The following is a 19,968-nucleotide window of genomic DNA, read 5'->3' as shown; positions in this document are numbered from 1 at the left end:
GCCTTGGCCTCCCAAAGTGCTGGGATCGCAAGCGTGAGCCACCGTGCCTGGCCTAATTTTTAAGTTTTTTAGTAGAGACGGGGTTTCACCATGTTGGCCAGGCTGGTCTCGAACTCCTGGCCTCAAACAGTCTGCCTGTCTTGGCATCTCAAAGTGCTGGGATTACAAGTGTAAGCCACGTGCCCGGCCCAATTTCTCATTTTATAGGAGAGGTGAGATTGAGAAATTGTGTCTAATCCCATAGGTGGGGGCGGGGGTGGGGGATTGAAGAGTTCTGGGGACCTTTGTAGATGGGTGCTGTCCATGGGGAAATATTATACAAGGAACAGGTAACGGAAATGCAGAGCAGGGAGGCCCAGTGGAGAGATCCCAAGAAGACTTCTCAGACGAGGTGGCAATGATGATGGACCAAGAAGGCGTAATATGTCTGGGGACACTCCTTATGTGATTCTTTTTAGCCACAGTAAGCCGCCATGTTGCTTATGTGTCCCCAGCCCCAAATGCCCACTCCCCTCCCTGCCATCCAGCTCCCAGAGCAGCAAGTGTAAACATGGGGGCAGGGGAGAGTCTCTTCCTTTGTCTTACAGCTGGAGGGGGCCTTGTACACCCACTCCTAATATCACAGTGGGTGTACAATGGGAGGTCATTGAGAGCAGCCTCCCCTTCAACACCCGCCACCCTCCTGATTTAAGGTTTGAGCACTTTCTCCTGATTCCATAAGAATGACAGCTAACACTTATTGAGCACCAGGTTCTATTCGAAGTACTTTACAAATAGTATCTCACTGAAACTTCAAAACAACTCTAAGAGGCTGTGCGTGATGGCTTATGTCTGTAATCCCCAGCACTTTGGGAGGCCAAGGCAGGCAGATCACCGGAGGCCCGGAGTTCGAGACCAGCCTGGCCAACATGGTGAAACCCTGTCTCTACTAAAAATACAAAAATTAGCCGGCATTGTGGCGAGTGCCTGTAATCCCAGCTACTCGGGAGGCTGAGGCAGGAGAATTGTTTGAGCCTGGGAGACAGAGGCTGCAGTGAGCCGAGGTCACACCACTACACTCCAGCCTGGGCAACAGAGTGAGACTCTGTCTCAAAACAAAGCAAAACTCTGAGAAAGGCACTAATATCATCACCATTTTTCAACTGAGTTAGCCTGGGCTTCTCTGACTTCAGGGCCTGTGCATCTGACCCCTCTCCTGTGAGCCCTCTGCTTCTCTGCTTTTTCCGCAGTCCCTGGTTCATCGGAGATCCTCGCCTTTTCCTCTCCTCCGGCCCCCTCTCTACACTACAGGGACACATCAGGCTCACACCTGGACATCTAACCAGGGTGAAGGAGGGGCTCTTTGGGGTACCCACTCACAGATTTCTGGGACATTTTCTTATCTAAGCCTTTAAAACAGTCCTATAAGGTAGGATTGAAATCATTTCCCTGTCATCCCATAGAAAAGGAAACAGAGACTCAAAGATGTTTTGTGACTTGTTAAATAGCCAGAGGTGACTCTTGAGTCCAGTGCAGCCCTGTCTGCGCCACACTCCCTCTTCTCCAGCCAGGCACTTCTTCCTTCTTGGGAGTCAGGCATGAGCCAGTTGCCCCCTTCAATGAGATAGAAGACAGGGCTATGTCATAGAAGCTTTGAGCACAAGGTCTGCTTCTGACTCCCAGAGTGCAAGCCCCAGCTGTCCTGCTGTTTAGGCCAGCTCCACCAGTGGGGCCCAGAGTGTTCCTGGAACTGCCCAGCAGGATGAGAGGTGAAGGAAGGGGATGATAGGGGCTGAATCAGTGGCCGCAGCAAGAACACGCCCCCTCCCAGGACGGCAGGCAGGGGTGGGGAGGAAGACGACTTTGGTATTGGAACAGAGAGAGTGGCAAGAGCTTGATCTCTGACTCTTTAGTCAGAGGGTGCTGGTCTAATTGTAGCTAGATTGGAGTCCTCATCCAGAGCTGGCACCTTTTACAGAGAGCACTGCAGCTCCATGTAGCAAGATACAAGGAGGCCCTACCTTGGGCTACTAGCCTGACACAGATAAATCAATCCCCCAGAAGCAATCCCACAGAAGCAATCCCACAGAAGCGAGAAGCTGTGTGCCTCCAGATGTTTCCTGCAATGTTACCAAAGCAAAATAACTACCAAAAAAAAAAAAAAAAAAAAAAAAAACAGGCAAGGCGGCTAAATATCCAGTGAGAGATATCCTGATATCCTGGCAACTCACTCTGGAATCTGATGGTGTAGTGAACAGCGTGGAAAAAGGTTGGTGGAACGAAGTGGAGTCTACATCACACAGTGTCCCCTGAAGGATGACTCACAGGAACAATTTCTCTTGGTCCCAGTGCCAGGAAACTCTGTGTTTCTCCGGGGCAGTTGCTTTGCTTTTATCTTTTGGGTTCTACATATCTGTTAACTGATCGTGTTTCCCTTGTAGCTCTGGCTGTCGGGAAACTCCACATCAAATTTCTGGCTCATTTCTCAGAACTATATGGCAAGAACTTTGTATACCAATACTGCTTGTGGCCTTATTTTCATTTCCTTCTCCCAGATAGCCTCCAATTTTTCTTTTTGGAGACAGGGTCTTGCTCTGTCACCCAGGCTGGAGTGCAATGGCGCAACCATAGCTCACTGCAGCTTCAAATGCACCTGGTTTATTTATTTATTTTTTGTAAAGTCATGGTCTCACTTTGTTACCCCGGCTGGTCTCGAACTCCTGGCCTCAAGTGATTCTTCCGCCTTGGCCTCCTGAAGTGCTGGGATTACAGGCCCAGATATCCTTCTATTAATTAAGAATCCTGTTGTATTGTACTCTGTATTTGTAAACTCCTTCCATTTTTTTTTCTTTAATGGAATGGGATGGAGAGGAGAAAGAAGGAGAAAGAGAAAGTTAAGCGGGCTGGGCACCGTGGCTCACCTGTAACTGGTACCAGTTAGTGGTTAGACATATCCCAAGTAAATGATTGATAAAAACAGGAAAACACAAAATAAAGCAAGATTTGGCATGTACGACATTCTATGCTGCTACACTGATTGATTAGCAATGTGGCACACAGTCAGGTGTGGGGGCTCACATCTGTAATCCTAGCACTTTGGGAGGCCAAGGTGGGTGGATCACCTGGGCCCAGGAATTCGAGCCAGCCTGGGCAAAATGGTGAAGCTCCATCTCTACCAAAAAAACTACACAAATTAGTTGGACGTGGTAGCTCATGTCTGTAATCCTAGCTACTTGAGAGGCTAAGACAGGAGGATCACTTGAACCTGGGGGGTCAAGGCTGCAGTGAGCCTTGACTGTGCCACTGTACTCCAGCCTGGGTGACAGAGTGAGACCCTGCCTCAAAGAAAAAGTAAATACATAAAAAGTGTGTCACAGATGAAGGTGCACATAGATACGACTCAGCAATTACACACCAAAGTATCTGAACTCTAGAGGAACTCTTTTTTTTTTTTTTTTTTTGAGATGGAGTCTTGCTCTGTTGCCCAGGCTGGAGTGCAGTGGCACAATCTCGGCTCACTGCAAGCTCCGCCTCCCAGGTTCATGCCATTCTCCTGCCTCAGCTGCCCAAGTAGCTGTGACTACAGGCGCCCACCACTACGCCCGGCTAATTTTTTGTATTTTTTTAGTAGAGACGGGGTTTCTTTTTTTTGTTTGTTTGTTTGTTTTTGAGACGGAGTCTCGCTCTGTCACCCAGGCAGGAGTGCAGTGGCCGGATCTCAGGTCACTGCAAGCTCCGCCTCCCAGGTTCACGCCATTCTCCTGCCTCAGCCTCCCGAGTAGTTGGGACTACAGGCGCCGCCACCTCGCCCGGCTAGTTTTCTGTATTTTTAGTAGAGACGGGGTTTCACCGTGTTAGCCAGGATGGTCTCGATCTCTTGACCTCGTGATCCACCCGTCTCGGCCTCCCATAGTGCTGGGATTACAGGCTTGAGCCACCGCGCCCGGCCGAGACGGGGTTTCACTATGTTAGCCAGCATGGTCTCGATCTCCTGACCTCGTGATCCGCCCGCCTCGGCCTTCCAAAGTGCTGGGATTACAGGCGTGAGCCACCACGCCCAGCCTAGAGGAGCTCTTAGACATATGCACAGAAGACTTTACAGAAAATGTTTGTTTCAGCATTGTTTGCAATAGCAAAAAGAAGAAAACATTCTTTTTTTCTTTTTTCTTTTTTGGTAGAGACAGGTATGCCCTTTTTTGGTAGAGACAGGGAGCCATGCTGCCCTGGCTGGTTTTGAACTCCTGGGCTCAAGTGATCCACCCACCTTGGCCTCTTAAAGTGCTGAAATTACAGGTGTGAGCCACCAGGCCCAGCCAAAAAGAAGGAAACATTCTAAGTGCTCTCAACAAGAGAAAGAAAAATAAATTGTGTTCTAACCATACAACAGAATACCATACAGCAGGTAAAATGAATGAATCAGGGCTATGTGTGCTGCTGTGGACAAAGCTCAAAACATAGTATTAAATAAACAGAAAACTGCAGAGGGCTATTTAAGCTTAATTCCATTTCTACAAGGCTTAAAATTGTAATAACCATATTACATAAGGATTACTTGAGCTCAGAAGTTTGAAGCTGCAACAAGCTATAATTGAGCCACTGCATCCCAGCCTGGGCAACAGAGCGAGACCCTGTGTCTAAAACAGAAGAACGATGTGAACCATCATTGCAGCTGTGAGGGAACCTTCTGTCTGCAAAGATGGGAAGGAAATGTGTGAAAGATTGTGGTGTTGAAAGGTAGGAGCACTAATGTCCTGGTTGTTTTGTAGAGGATGGGAAGGAGTTGGTCAGCTGTGTCTCTTGCAGGCTTCGTGGTCCAGGGCTCCAATGGCGAGTTTCCCTTCCTGACCAGCAGCGAGCGCCTCGAGGTGGTGAGCCGTGTGCGCCAGGCCATGCCCAAGAACAGGCTCCTGCTAGCTGGCTCGGGATGCGAGTGTGAGCCAGAATGCCCTGTGCCCTGGGGGTGGGTGGGTGTTTAGGATCCAGGCTCCTAGGCCCTAGCTTGGGTCCTGTCTCCTTGTTCTGCCTCTTCTGGGACATACTGAGGCACCCTCGCTTGGCCCAGTGCCCTGGTCCAGGCCTCCTTCTGCCTGCTGTCACCTCTCTCCTTCCTCTGGCAGCCACTCAAGCCACAGTGGAGATGACTGTCAGCATGGCCCAGGTCGGGGCTGACGCGGCCATGGTGGTGACCCCTTGCTACTATCGTGGCCGGATGAACAGCGCGGCCCTCATTCACCACTACACCAAGGTGTGTGTGGGGCCTGAGACCAAGAGGAGGCTCTGCCCAGGGAGAGGAGATGAGGGAAGCTGGGAGTGGGGTGCTACGTCGTATGAACGGCAGCTATAGGAAACGGGTGGACTGCCACCATGGATCAGCCGCACAACATTGGGAGGCTTACCTAACCACTCTGTGTTACTGCTTCCTCCCCTCTAAAATTGGAGGAATGATGTCATCTATCTCATAGGGTTGCAGTGAGCATTAAATGAGATCAGGAACATAAAGGGCTTAGAACAGTGCCTGGCATATGGAAAGCACTCCATAAATATGACCCACCGTGATTGCTTACACTCGGGGCACGCAGCACAGGAGGGAGGCCTGTCCAGGTGGCCCTGGAGTGAAGCAGGCCGTGACCTGTGGGTGGGCAAGTCTCTGGCTCCTGGGACCTGGGGCGGCTGCCCTCTCCTGCTTTTCTCTGCGCCCCGCAGGTTGCTGATCTCTCTCCAATCCCTGTGGTGCTGTACAGTGTCCCAGCCAACACGGGGCTGGACCTGCCTGTGGATGCGGTGGTCACGCTTTCCCAGCACCCGAACATTGTGGGCATGAAGGACAGTGGTGGTGATGTGAGTGGCAGCAGCTCCAGGGCTGTGGTCCTCTCCTCCTTTTCTGGTTCCTGGTTCCTAGCACTTTTGCTCCTGAGGGCAGCTCTGAGATCTGTTTCCATCCTTGGCTTCTGTGTGGATTCTCTGTTGTGCAGGCTCTCTGGGGCTTTGTTGAGGGCATCTCTTTGGGCACTGGGCTTTCATTCCACCACGCTCACCCAGGATGAGGCTCTGGGCACAGCTCTCACACCACATTTGCTGTTGCAGGTGACCAGGATTGGGCTGATTGTTCACAAGACCAGGAAGCAGGATTTCCAGGTGTTGGCTGGATCGGCTGGCTTCCTGATGGCCAGCTATGCCTTGGGTAGGCTGCCCACTGCTCTCAAATTGTCATGGGTGACCAAGAGATACCCAGGCACCTGGGTCTGCTGGGAGAGACCGTGAGGCCTGGGGCTGGGTCTGAAGACGGTGGTTTGCCAGCCTGCCCACTCTGAAAACTCAGAAACCTGGCCACGCCGCTTGCCTGTCTGAATACGGGGTGCTGTGAGTAACCTTGCTGGCTGGAGGAGGATGGCCATGTACAATCCCTGGCCTGTAGTAGGGATGCCTGCAGTTTGTTCTAAGTCCGGAGCTCCGTGACTAGATGACAAACTTAACTGCTGTAATCTACTTTGTACATCATTCTCTGAGGGCAGAGGCCTTGGGGCCCTCCTCTGTAGTTCAGGAGTCCATTTTCCTCTCTCCTGTCCCAGGCCAGAATGAATTGTCAGATCTACGGAGTTGAGCCGGGGATCTTCAGTTGCCTGATCAGATTCTGTTCCAATCCAGGGTCCCTATGAATGTCTCTTAGATCAACTGCTCTTGTCTGTTTGGGGTCAGCATCCTTGGGTTTGGGTTAGATTTGAGCCCTGGAGGGGAGGGAGGAGAAGGGAAGCCATTCCTTTCAGTTGAAGCCCCAGTGAGGAGAGATTTGAGTGACCTTTCTAGCACTGCAGGGGAGAATCCTGGTTCCTATTCCATCTGGTCTCTCCAGACTTTGGCTGGTTGTCTAGGGCCTTGTACATCTCCCCCTGCCATGTCACGGCCTCTACAGTGAAGGGGAAGAAGAAGGGATCCATCATTTCTCTCTCATTCCTGAAAGTGGAGTAGAAAAAAAAAAAGCACAGGCTCTGGAGGTTGGAGGGAATCTCAGTTCTGCAGTTTATTCACCGAGTAATGCTGGGCAAGGCATTCACCTCTCTGGGCCTGAGTTTCTACTCTGTGCACGGAGGGATCGTGAGGATTAGAGAGCATCAGGGCCATGCTGCTGAAGCGCGCCTGGAACACATAATAGGTATTCCACAAACAACAGCTCTATTAGCTCATTCTAAATTGCCTCCTCTCTCTCTGGTCTTGAGGCCACTGTGCCTCGGGTTCCACTCCTATCTAGCCTTAGAAGCATACTCACAGGCTTGCAGAGGTGGTGGGGCTTTCTGAGATCACAGCCAAACCCATTTTCATTGCCCTGATGAGCACAAACAGGACTAGAGAGGGTCTCATTCAGGTTTATGCAGTCAATGGGAAGACATGCCTGGTGACCTGACTCTGTCCAGAGCGCTTTCCACGCCCACTGCTGTCTCTGGTTGCATCCACTGCGGGGAATAAGATTTCAAAAGAGCAAAGGCTTCCCATCCATCCTACCCTCTTACAGGACTGATGAGTCAGGGGGCTATCTTCTTTGGGCAAACAAAGAAGAACTTCAGAGAGAACGCCCGTCAAGCTGGAGGTGTCAACTGGCAGATGGGATTTTATTCCGGGAGGGGTTCAGGGAAGGAACTGTCCTTGAGTTCACTTTCAGGCTCTGCTCCCTGCCCCTCACAGATCAGCCCTGAGCAGCACTCGACCTGCAGGATTCTATTTTGAATATGCAGGCAGCTCTTCTCTCTGGAAATGTGTACTCTGGACTCACAGAGCATGCCTTTGATGTAGCCAGCCAAGTGACATAGAAATCTCTATGTAATGTCCCCAGGCTGAAGAGGTGCTGGGACCAGGGCTTGAGATGCTCAGAGGGGAGAGGCTCTGGCTGACGTTCTGTGTCTTACTTCATGCAGGAGCTGTGGGGGGCGTGTGCGCCCTGGCCAATGTCCTGGGGGCTCAGGTGTGCCAGCTGGAGCGACTGTGCCTCACAGGGCAATGGGAAGATGCCCAGAAACTGCAGCACCGCCTCATCGAGCCAAACGCCGCGGTGAGCCAGTGGCAGCAGGGGTGTGATGTGGGGGGAGTGGGCAGTCTGTGTCCTCACTGGAGCAGGACCCAGGGCTGGCACCAGGCCCCACTCAGTCTCTTCCTTTCAGAAAATCCTTTGAGAGAACATCCCAGTGTGGGAACTCCTTGTGCCTCCCAGAAAATCCTGACTTTGGACAAAGTTGGGCACTATTGATTGTGAAACTTAAGTGTACATTAAAATTCCCTTAGAGGCAAATTAAAGTTCCAACTTTTGGGCCCAAGAAGATGCACTGAAACAAACATCCTGTGTGATTGTGATAGAATAACCCTAGGACCACACTTAGAGGTACCTGGAGAGAAAGAGCGTAAACCAGGGCCTCTAAATCCACACTGTTGGGGGCCAGGTCCTGAAAAAATAGGAATGATTGGGGCTAGCAAAGGCGTTAGAAGGCAGGAGAGTACCATCTTCATATAATCTGTTCTGTGGTCAGACTGTGTACCCCAATTCTTTGTTGGGCAAACAAAGAAGAACTTCAGAGAGAACGCCCGTCAAGTTCAGGGCCATTCTGAAGTCTGAGGCAACAGAAAAATGTGTGCCCCTGTATTCAAGTTTTAATGTACATTTTATCCTTTATTTCCTTCCTTCCTCCCTCCCTCCCTCCTTCCTTTATTTCTCTCTCTCTCTCTCTTTCTCTCTCTGTCTCTCTCTCTCTCTTTTCTTTCTTTTTTTTTTTTTTTTTTTTGAGACAGAGTCTCGCTCTTTTGCCCAGGCTGGAATGCAGCAATCTCAGCTCACTGCAACCTCTGTCTCCCAGGTTCAAGCAATTCTTGTGCCTCACGCTCCTGAGTAATAGAGATTACACGTGTGCACCACCATCCCCAGCTAATTTTTGTTTTTGTTTTCATGTTTCAGTAGAGATGGGGTTTCACCGTGTTGGCCAGGCTAGTCTCAAATTCCTGGCCTCAAGTGATCCGCCCACCTCAGCCTCCCAAAGTGCTGGGATTACAGGCGTGAGCCACAGTGCCTGGCCTTTTTCTTTTCTTTTCCTTTCTTTTCTCTTCTCTTCTCTTTTCTTTTCTGAGACAGAGTCTCGCTCTGTCGCCCAGGCTGGAGTGCAGTGGCTCAATCTCGGCTCACTGCAACCTCCGCCTCCTAGGTGCAAGCAATTCTCCTGTCTCAGCCTCCCTAGTAGCTGGGATTACAGGCACGTCCCACCATACCAGCTAATATTTTTGTATTTTTAGTAGAGACGGGGTTTCACCATGTTGGCCAGGCTGGCATCAAACTCCTAACCTCAAGTGACCCTCCTGCCTCGGCCTCCCAATCTTTTTGCTTTTATTTTTTTATTTTCGAAACAGAGTCATTCTCTGTCACCCAGGCTAGAGAGCAGTGGTGTGATGACAGCTTACTGCAGCCTCAACGTCCTGGGCTTAAGCAATCTTTTTTATTTTTTATTTTTATTTTTGTAGAGATGGCAGTCTCACTATGTTGCCCAGGCTGGTCTTTATCTCCTGGGCTCAAGCGGTCCTCCCACCTCAGCCTCCCAAAATGCTGGGATTACAGGCATGAGCCACCATGGCTGGCCTACTGTATATTTTATATTAAACTTTTTATTTTATTTATTTACTTTGAGATGGAGTCTCACTCTGTCACCCAGGCTGGCGTGCAGTGGCACAATCTCGGCTTATTGCAACCTCTGCCTCCTGAGTTCAAGCAATTCTCCTGCTCAGCCTCCCAAGTAGCTGGGATTACAGGTACCTGCCGCCACACCCGGCTAATTTTTGTGTTTTTAGTGAAGACAGGTTTCCCCATGTTGGCCAGGCTGGTCTCGAACTCCTGACCTCGTGATCCACCTGCCTTGGCCTCCCAAAGTGCTAGGATTATAGGCATGAGCCACCGTGCCCGGCCAAACTTTTTATTTTTAGATAATTATAGATTCCCATGCAACTTTAAGAAATAATACAAAGGGATCCTATGTACCCATGGTCCAGTTTTCCCCAATGGCAACATCTTACAAAACTGTAGAATAATTTCACAGTCTGGATATTGACCTTGATACAGTCGAGACACAGGATATTTCTGTCCCTACAAGGATCCCTCATGTCATCCTCTTATAGCCATGCCTACTCACATTTGCCTTCACCGGCTCCTTAACCTCTAGCAACCACACATACATTCACCATTTTATAATTTTGTCAGTTCAAGAGTATACTATATGGAATCACATGGTATATAACTTTTGGGGACTAGCTTTTTCCACTCAGCATAATTCTCTGGATATTCATCCAGGTTGTTTGCTGCATGTATCAATAGTTAATTCTTTTTATTTCTGAGTAGTATACCATGGCATGGCTGTACCACAGCATGTTTATTTATTATTTATTCATTGAGACAGGGTCTTGCTCTGTCGCCCAGGATGAGTGCAGTGGCAGGATTATTGCTCACTGCAGCCTCGACCTCCTGGCTCAAGCAATCTTCCCAGTTAATCCTCCCAAGTAGCTGGGTCAACAGGTGCACACTACCACACCTGGCTAATTCTTTTTTATTTTTAGTAAAGACAAGGTCTCGCTATGTTGCCCAGGCTGGTCTCGAACTCCTGGTCTCAAGCCATCTTGCCTCAGCCTCCCAAAGTGCTGGGATTACAGGCATGAACCACCACAGCCGGCCCCCTACAGCATGTTTAACCATCCACCTGTTGAAGAACAGCTGGGTTATTTTCAGTTTTTGGCTATTAAAAGCTGCCATGGGCTGGGTGCAGTGGCTCACGCCTATAATCCCAGCACTTTGGGAGGCCAAGGTGGGCAGATCACCTGAGATCGGGAGTTTGAGACCAGCCTGGCCAACATGGTGAAACTCCGTCTCTACTAAAAATTAGCTGGGCGTGGTGGTGCACGTCTGTAATCCCAGCTACTCAAGTGGCTGAGCAGGAGAATCGCTTGAACCCAGGAGGCGGAGGTTGCAGTGAGCCGAGATTGTGCCACTGTACTCCAGCTTGGGTGACAGAGTGAGACTCTGTCTCAATAAATAAATAAATAAATAAATAAAAGCTGCCATGAACATTCATGAACAGGTTTTTGTGTGTCCGTAAGTTTTCATTTTTCTGGGATCAATACACAGCAGTAAAAATGGTGGGTCATAGGGTAGTCACAGGTTTCATTTTCTGAGAAACTGCTGGCTGGGTGTGGTGGCTCACACTTGCAATCCCATCATTTTGGGAGGCTGAGGGGGGTGGATTGCTTGATCCCAGGAGTTCAAGACCAGCCTGCACAACATGGGGAGACTCTGTCTCTACAAAAAATACAGAAAATTAGCTAGGTGTGGTGGCATGCACCTGTGGTCCCACGACTCGGGAGGCTGAGGCAGAAGGGAAGATCCCTTGAATCCAGGAGGTTGAGGCTGCAGTGAGCTGTGATTTTGCCACTGCACTCCAGCCTGGGCTACAGAGTGAGATCCTGTCTCAAAAAACAAAACAAAACAAAAAAACGAACCCCAAAACCCCAAAACAAACAAACAAAAACCCAGAAACAAACCTGCCAAACTTTTCCAGAGCGGCTGTACTATTTTAAATTTACACTGATGTAAACATATGAGTGAGTGATCTAGTTTTTCTGCAGCTTTGCCAGCATTTGGTGTTGTGACTATTTTTTATTTTAGCCATTCTGATAGATGTGTAGTACCATCTCATTGTGGTTTTAATTTGCATTTCTCTGATGGCTAATGCTATTGAACATTTTTTTTTCATGTATTTATTTGCCATCTTTTCAGTGCCCTTTTTATTTTTTTTCTTTTTTTTTTTTTTTTTTTTTTTTTTTTTTGAGACGGAGTCTCGCTCTGTCGCCCAGGCTGGAGTGTAGTGGCCGGATCTCAGCTCACTGCAAGCTCCACCACTGGGTTTACACCATTCTCCTGCCTCAGCCTCCCGAGTAGCTGGGACTACAGGCGCCCGCCATCTCGCCCGGCTAGTTTTTTGTATTTTAGTAGAGACGGGGTTTCACCGTGTTAGCCAGGATGGTCTCGATCTCCTGATCTTGTGATCCGCCCATCTCGGCCTCCCAAAGTGCTGGGATTACAGGCTTGAGCCACCGCGCCCGGCCTTCTTACCCGTTTTAAAATTGGATTGTTCTTTTGACTGTTGAATTTTAAAGTTCTTTATAGCTTCTAAATACTAGTCCTTTGTTAGATATGTGGCTTGTAAATATTTTCTCCCAGTCTGCAGCTTGTCTTTTCATTGCCTTAACAGGTCTTTTGCAGAGCAAGTTTTACATTTTGATGAAGTACAATTTATCAACATTTTCTATTATGGATCATGTTTGTGGTGTCAAGTCTAATAATTCTTAAAGAGTTCTGGGCACGGTGGCTCACGTCTATAATCCCAGCTCTTTGGGAGGCTGAGGCAGGTGGATCACAAGGTCAGGAGTTCAAGATCAGCCTGGCCAAGATGGTGAAACTCCCGTCTCTACTAAAAATACAAAAAAAAAAAAAAATTAGCCGGGTGCAGTGGCAGGCGCCTGTAATCCCAGCTACTCAGGAGGCTGAGGCAGGAGAATCACTTGAACTCGGAAGGCAGAAGTTGCAGTGAGCCTAGATCGTGCCATTGCATTCCAGCCTGGGTGACAGAGTGAGACTCCATCTCAAAAAAACAAACAAACAAACAAAAAACTCTTAAAGAATTCTCAGGGCCAGGTGCGGTGGCTCACACCTGTAATCCCAGCACTTTGGGAGGCCAAGGCGGGCAGATCATGAGGTCAGGAGACTGAGACCTCCTGGCTAATACTGTGAAACCCAGTCTCTACCAAAAATACAAAAAATTAGCCGGGCGTGGTGGCAGGAGCCTATAGTCCCAGCTACTACTGGAGGCTGAGGCAGGAGAATGGCGTGAACCTGGGAGGTGGAGCTTGCAGTGAGCTGAGATTGCCCCACTGCACTCCAGCCTGGGCGACAGAGCGAGATTCCGTCTCAAAAAAAAAAAAAGTGTTCTTAGAAGATTATAAAGATTTTCTCTTATTTTTTTCCTTTAAGTTTTATAGTTTTATGTTTTATAAGTCTGTGACTCATTTTGAGTTAATTTTTGTATAAAGTGTGAGACTTAGGTCGAGGTTTTGTGGTTTTCTTCCCTAAGGGATATCCATTTGCTCCAGCATCATTTGTTGAAAAGGCCATCTTTGCTCCATTGAACTGCTTGCGTGCCTTGTCAAAAGTCAGTGGGGCATATTTGTGTGGGTCTATTTCTGGGTTCTCTCTTCTTTCCATTGATTTCTGTGTCTATCTCTCTGCAGTACCATGCAGACTTGATTACCATAGCTAAGCCTTAAAATCAGGTAGACTGATTCCTCCCACTTTGCTCTTTTGTTTTTCCTTCAAATTGTTTTAGTCGAATTTCTTTACCTTTTCATATAAATTTTACAAGACTCTTGTCTATATCTACAATAAAATCTTGCTGGGCCTTTGATCGAAATTGTGTTAAGCCTGCATACCAAGCTGGGGACAACTGACTTCTTTACCATGTTGTCCTCCAGTCCTTGAACATGGTACATTTCTCTGTTTATTTAGATCTTCTTTGATTTATTTCTTCAGCATTTTGTAGTTTCCAGCCAATGAGTCTTATACATATTTTTTAAAATTGACACCTAAGGATCTGGTGCAGACTGGCTCACGCCTGTAATCCTAGCACTTTTGGAGATAGAGATGGCAGTATTGCTTGAGGCCAGGAGTTTGAGACCAGCCTGCGCAACATGGCGAGACCCCATCTCTGAAAAAAAAAAAAGACACCTCTGCATTAGGTTCTGTACTAGGCATCTATGCACGTCCTGCTGCCTGGAGGGTAGAAGAGCCCCCTGGTTGTTCCCTACACACTGCCTCCACTGCATTGCCTGTGTGTCTGGCAGCAGGTGGGGTGGGCTCTGGTGGCGTTTTGAAGATGAGCAGTGGTACAAGTCCTGACTTCCCTCCACTAGGCCTGCTCTGACACCACCCAGCTGGGAGCAGGGGTGGCAGTTCAGACTCCTTCACTCAGTCTTTGCTAGCCTGGCTGGTGTTTGACTAGCGTAGAGCAGTTATTGTCTGAAAGCTTTCCATCTTGCTAGGCCACCCCTTTTCCGGTCCTTTGGCTAGAGAGAACTGGTTTCTGTTAGTGCTTGTATTGTCTGTACCGTATTGGCATTGCGTGCTTGCTGACTTCTTCAGCTCCAAGTCTGGGCCAGGGTATGCAGCGCTGTGTTGCTTATTGGGTCCCTTGTTGGTCTTCCTTCTTCTCTCTGCCTTCCAGAGTCTTCTGTCTGTTTTTTATATAATGTCCAGATATATATAATTTTTTTATAAAATGTCCAGATAATATTTTTATATAATGTCCAGAGTTTTTAGTTGTACTTATTGGGAAGAATTGGGACAAGTACATCTACTCCACCTTCCTGAAAGTAAAAGCTCTAAGTATTTTCCTAATTGGTGATTTTTCCCCCCTAAGAACATGAAAGTGGGTGAAAAAATATTGAAAATTGAAAAGCAGGTATGTTAAAACTCACAGCACTATTTTAGGGTTAAATATTTCATATACCAAAAACATGATTTGTTATAATTTTATTTTCCTGGCTTTAACGGAAGCAAACTCATCAAAACATATTTTTCCAAATCTACTTCTAGAGAAAGATTAACCATTAAAAAGATACCAGCAGGGCACAGTGGCTCACACCTGTAATCCCAGCAATTTGGGAGGTTGAGGCAGGAAGATCATTTGAGCTCAGGAGTTTGAGACCAGCCTGGGCAACAGAGTGAGACTTTGTCTTCAGTAAAAATAAACAAAAATTAGCCAGGCATGGTGGCGTGCAACTGTAGTCCCAGCTACTCAGAGGCTGAGGCAGGAAGATTGCTTGAGCCCATGAGGCCGAGGCTGCAGTGAGCTATGATCATGCCACTTCACTCCAGCCTGGACAAAAGAGCAAGACCCTGTCTCAAAAAAAGAAATTTAAAAAATACAATAAATAAAAATAAAAATGAAAAATACATCAAAAAACCCCATGTATTTGGGGTACACATGATTACTTATGCATGAGTCTTCAGTATGGTGGGCCACAGCTGGATCCTGTCTTTATGTAAAGCTTTGTTCATTGTGGATTTTTTTTGCATTAATTTTGATTTTTTAAAAAATATTGCATTGAAATATTACTTATTTTGGCTGGGTGCAGTGGCTCACGCCTATAATCCCAGCACTTTGGGAGGCCGAGGCGGGCAGATTGCCTGAGGTCAGGAGTTCGAGATCAGCCTGGCCAACATGGTGAAACCCTCTCTCTATTAAAAATACAAAAATTAGCCAGGTGTGGTGGTGGGCACCTGTAATCCCAGCTGCTCAGGAGACTGAGGCAGAAGAATCACTTGAACCCAGGAGGTGGAAGTTTCAGTGAGCCGAGATCGCACCACTGCACTCCAGCCTGTGTGACAGAGTGAGACTGTTTATAAAAAAACAAAAAGTATTGAAATATTACTTATTTTGATGATCGAGGTTTTTGGCCTCCCCTTAAGTTTTGCATGCAAGGTAAGGGCCTCATGGGCCTGGTTGCAGTCCCAGGCTGAGCTAGGCACTCCACAATGTTTTGTTTGGGTAAAGTGGTGGGTGGGCTCTAGAGCTCCCTCACAGCTGTATCCTTACCTCAAAGGGGCAGATTAACTTAGATTTAGAGAAAGGACAGCTGAGGAGGTAGATCTGAGTCCCGCGGAGGTGAAGGTGCTTCCGAGATGGGGCCTTTCTATAAATAGGTTGTAGGAACTTGCAGAAGCGATTGGGCCCCCATTGGGCACAGGCCGTCCTGCACATACTGAACATTCCACTGGGGTGGGGCCTCTGCTCTCCCACTCCCAATGCACCTGTGAAAGCGAAGGTCCCAGAACCCGCATGCCACCGGGACAGGAAAAGGAGCGGATTCCAGGGCTCATGGGAACTGGTCTAATATTAGCAGTGTTTTCTCATCTGGCCCTTGGGACGTCTCTATGGGGTAGGTGGTGTTATCCCTCATTTTGCAGACGAAGCAGCTTGGGCTGCCCCTGGGGAAGAGAGGATGCCTAGCTGTCATCCCAGATCTCTGCATGTCATCCCGCCCTACCCCATCCTGCCTCACCCTTCATTCTGTGTCCTCTCCTGTGCCAGCTCTGGGCACACACCCAGGAATGCCTGGAACACCTTTCTGCTGCCTGGGCTGTGGGCTCAGACACCGCGAGAGCAGCTTGATGTCACTCTATTGCCCCTCCCTGGTCGAACACAATGTCCTTCCTCCACCTTCCCACCAGCCTGCCTCTTGCCCCTGGCTATATTTAGGACTTTCTACAGTCTTTGCCACCAACCCTTTCTTCGGGTTTGAAGAGAGGCCACACCAGATATCTTTGGAAACCCATGGCAGGAGCAAGCTTTTCTCTAGGTACCTCTTATTTCCATCCTCTATCCTGGGTCTCTCCCACCTACTCAGGCTTTGGGTAAAAAGGCCAGACTATTAGAACATCATGGGGGTGGTGAGGCCTGGAGGGGGGTGGTGAGGCCTGGAGGAGGGTGGCTTACCACCCATTCCAAGAAAAAAAAAATCCATGCTTGATGAAGCCTCTGGGACTCTAGTGATAAACAGTTATTAGTCAATCTTTCATCAGTGGTTCCTGGCCTCTTTATCCCAAACAACCTCTTATTTTTATCCTCCTAAGGTTTTAGCTTCCCTCCAGATAAAACTTTCTTAAGGACTACTTTCATAGTTTTTAGGTAGTGAAAGATTCATCTAATATTTCTGATCAGCATGAAATAACCAGTTGCTATAGCAAAAGCAAGGAAATTTGATGCTTCATTTATTCTGTAAAATTCCACACATGATTTTAAATTATAATAGGCCGGGCGCCGTGGCTCATGCCTGTAATCCCAGGACTTTGGGAGGCCGAGGTGGGTGGATCACTTGAGCTCAGGAGTTTGTGACTAACCTGAGCAACACAGCAAGACCTCATCTCTACAAAAAATGCAAAAATTAGCCAGGCATGGTGGCATGCACCTGTAGTCGAAGGTGATCTGGAGACTGAGGCAGGAAAATCGATCGAGCCCAGGAGGTCTGGGCTACAGTTAGCCATGATCATACCACTGCACTCTGGCCTGAGTGGCAGAGTGAGACTCTGTCTCAAAAAAATAAAAATAAAATAAAAATAAATAAATTATTCCAGGTGCGGTGGCTCGTGTCTGTAATCCTAGCACTTTGGGAGGCCGAGGCGGGCAGATCACTTGAGGTCAGGAGTTTGAGACCAGGCTGGCCAACATGGCGAAGCCCTGTCTCTACTAAAAATACAAAGATAAAATAAAATAAAATAAAATGAGCCTGGTGTGGTGGCAGGTGCCTGTAATCTTAGCTACTCAGGAGGCTGAGGCAGGAGAATTACTTGAACTCAGGAGGCAGAGGTTGCAATGAGCCGAGATCACACCACTGCACTCCAGCCTGGGTGACAGAGCAAGACTCTGTCTCAAAAAAATAAACAAACAAACAAATAAATAAATAATAACAATAGCTTTAGGTTCCCCATTATCAGGGAAAAGCCTTTAGAGATCATGTTGTCCAGCTCCTTCATTTTTCACACAGGAGAACTTACTCAGAGATAATAAGTAAATGACATAAGGTTTATACAACAAAACTTCCTTGGGCAACCATGCTTTGCTTTTCCTGGGAGAACATTTAGTGTTAGGGTCAGGAAGAGCTATGGGGAGGTGAGGGCAGCTAGTTGCAAGGGGAGTAGAGGTCTGGGCTGTGGCTGAGGCTGTCACAGATCCTTCCCCCTCCTGACTTCCCAGGCCTGGTGTGCCCTGCGTCAGCTTTCGGGGAACTGGGCTGCAGACTGCTGATGCTCTAGTACCTAGAACCGCAGCCTTGCTGTCTTCTCCCACCCCAGCTCAAGGACAGAATGACACTCCCCGCTCTGTTGGGGTGGATTTTTCTCCTAAAACCAAAGGAGGCACTCTTCTTCTCCAATCTGAAGTTTTTGTATTTTTCTATTACAGACCTGCTCTCTGGTCTCTAAATCTGGATTACCAATCTACCCTGGGTGCCATAGAGTTGGTAGTTACTTTCCTGGGGGAAGAGGGTAGGACTTCAACGTTCTGAAAGTGACAGATTTCCGAGTTCCAGATATGGGCGTTCAGCAAATTTCTCAGTCTCTTTTAACAGGCCCTGCTTTGCAGGTGACCCGGCGCTTCGGGATCCCAGGGCTGAAGAAAATCATGGACTGGTTTGGCTACTACGGAGGCCCCTGCCGCGCCCCCTTGCAGGAGCTGAGCCCAGCTGAGGAGGAGGCACTGCGCATGGATTTCACCAGCAACGGCTGGCTCTGAGGGCCGGCAGCGTCCATGGCTGGCCTGAGCCCATCTTAGCCTCCTGCCTTGCACTTGCAGCCTGAAGCAGAGAGCGCAGAGGGGATGAGGGCGGCGGGCGAGGGGAGCTGGTAGAGGCTCCTTTGCCTACTTTGGTCCTCCAGGCAGCCTTTCACAGGCACGCCCACGCACATCTCCTATTCTCATGGCCCCTGACCTTTTGTATCCTAAACTGTCTCTCTGGCCTGAAGACTGGTAAGGAGCAATTTCTCAATTTCTCTCTCTACTGTGGATGCTGTGCCATGCCCTGAGGCACATGAAATCAGAAAGGAAGGGCAGAGGTCCAAGTAGGCACAGTCAGGAAATTTTTTTTTCTTTCTTTCTTTTCTTTTTTTTTTTTTTTTTTTTTTTGAGACAGTTTCGCCCTGTTGCCCAGGCTGGAGTGCAATGGTATCATCTTGGCTCACTGCAACCTCCGCCTCCTGGGTTCAAGCAATTCTCCTGCCTCAGCCTCCCGAGTAGTTGGGATTACAGGCACCTGCCACCACGTCCAACGAATTTTTGTATTTTTAGTAGAGACGGGGTTTCACCATGTTGGCCAGGCTGGTCTCGAACTCCTGACCTAGGTGATTCAACTGCCTCGGCCTCCCAAAGTGCTGGGATTACTGCCATGAGCCACTGCACCCAGCCGGGAATTTGTTTTATTGAAGCGGGGACTACTTAGACTTGGGGCTTCAAACCTGAGTCTAGCACAATGCAGCTGGAAGCCAGGGCTACTCCTACAAACCCAAGTTCTGACTCCTTCCAGGGAAGTATCAGCCTAGGAAACTTGATCAGGAAAGTGTCACTGGTCTTTCAAAGAGCCCTCTTTACCCTCCCACCCCTGCCCTCCACACTGCAAGCTGCATTCCAGCCACAATGCCCTTTTCTAAATCTGTTTTCATTCATCTCCTATTCTGGTCTCTAGCCTTGATTCCAACCACTGAAAGCACGGAGACAGCTCAGCGGCTTGTCAGATTGGTAAATAGTGACACCTGGTGGATAAATGTTACATTCTAGAAGACTATTCTGGTCAGCCTAGGTCTGAAACACTAAGGGGACTTCGTCTGAGATAGGGCCATCCTCTTGCCTACAGGCACTCTGCTTTTATTATTAAAAATAATCACTTTGTTACTATAATAAAATTTAACAGGTAAAATTAGTGTGACTATGTACAGACGGACACTCTATTGCTATGTAGATCTTAGGTTTCCTGGCCAGATGTCAAGAACCTTCCTAAAGGCAAGTGAACTCTGATGGTCTGACTTCTCCCAGCTCTAAGAGCGGCCCCAACAATACTGGGCCAGCAGGCATTCACTTACTGGAGGCCTAGGGAAGGGGTAAGAGGCAAAAGAGAGCAACTGAGCTATTTAGAAACACTTAGCACTTTTATTTTATTTTTTTTGAGACAGAGTCTTGCTCTGTCATTCAGGCTGTGTGCAGTGGCACGATCTCGGCTCATTACACCCTCCGCCTCCCAGGTTCAAGCAACTCTCCTGCCTCACCCTCCCGAGTAGCTGGGATTACAGATGTGCACCACCACACCCGGCTAATTTTTGTATTTTTAGTAGAGATGGGGTTTCTCCATTTTGATCAGGCTGGTCTCGAACTCCTG

At 48.3% G+C, this 19,968-nt stretch overlaps 1 protein-coding gene across 2 annotated transcripts in view; it reads left to right on the top strand.

The window, feature by feature from the left end:
* The window catches only part of HOGA1 (4-hydroxy-2-oxoglutarate aldolase 1), a 28,863-nt gene extending 9,357 nt beyond the window's left edge, over positions 1–19,506 (top strand). Inside the window, exons 2-7 of one of the 2 annotated variants that reach the window (XM_023206343.3) lie at positions 4,783–4,911; positions 5,097–5,224; positions 5,683–5,817; positions 6,064–6,160; positions 7,887–8,020; positions 18,186–19,506. In XM_023206343.3, coding sequence (XP_023062111.1) covers positions 4,783–4,911; positions 5,097–5,224; positions 5,683–5,817; positions 6,064–6,160; positions 7,887–8,020; positions 18,186–18,335 — 773 coding nt within the window. In that variant the 3' untranslated portion in view covers positions 18,336–19,506. The remainder of the gene's footprint in view (positions 1–4,782; positions 4,912–5,096; positions 5,225–5,682; positions 5,818–6,063; positions 6,161–7,886; positions 8,021–18,185) is intronic. The other variant, XM_023206344.2, reaches the window with a different exon arrangement.
* The last annotated feature ends 462 nt before the right edge of the window (positions 19,507–19,968 follow it).

This window comes from Piliocolobus tephrosceles, chromosome 9, assembly GCF_002776525.5.
Source record: "Piliocolobus tephrosceles isolate RC106 chromosome 9, ASM277652v3, whole genome shotgun sequence".
NCBI classification, from domain to species: Eukaryota; Metazoa; Chordata; class Mammalia; order Primates; family Cercopithecidae; genus Piliocolobus; species Piliocolobus tephrosceles.
The sequence above is the reverse complement of the archived record's forward strand: the minus strand, read 5'-3'. Positions and strand labels throughout refer to the sequence as shown.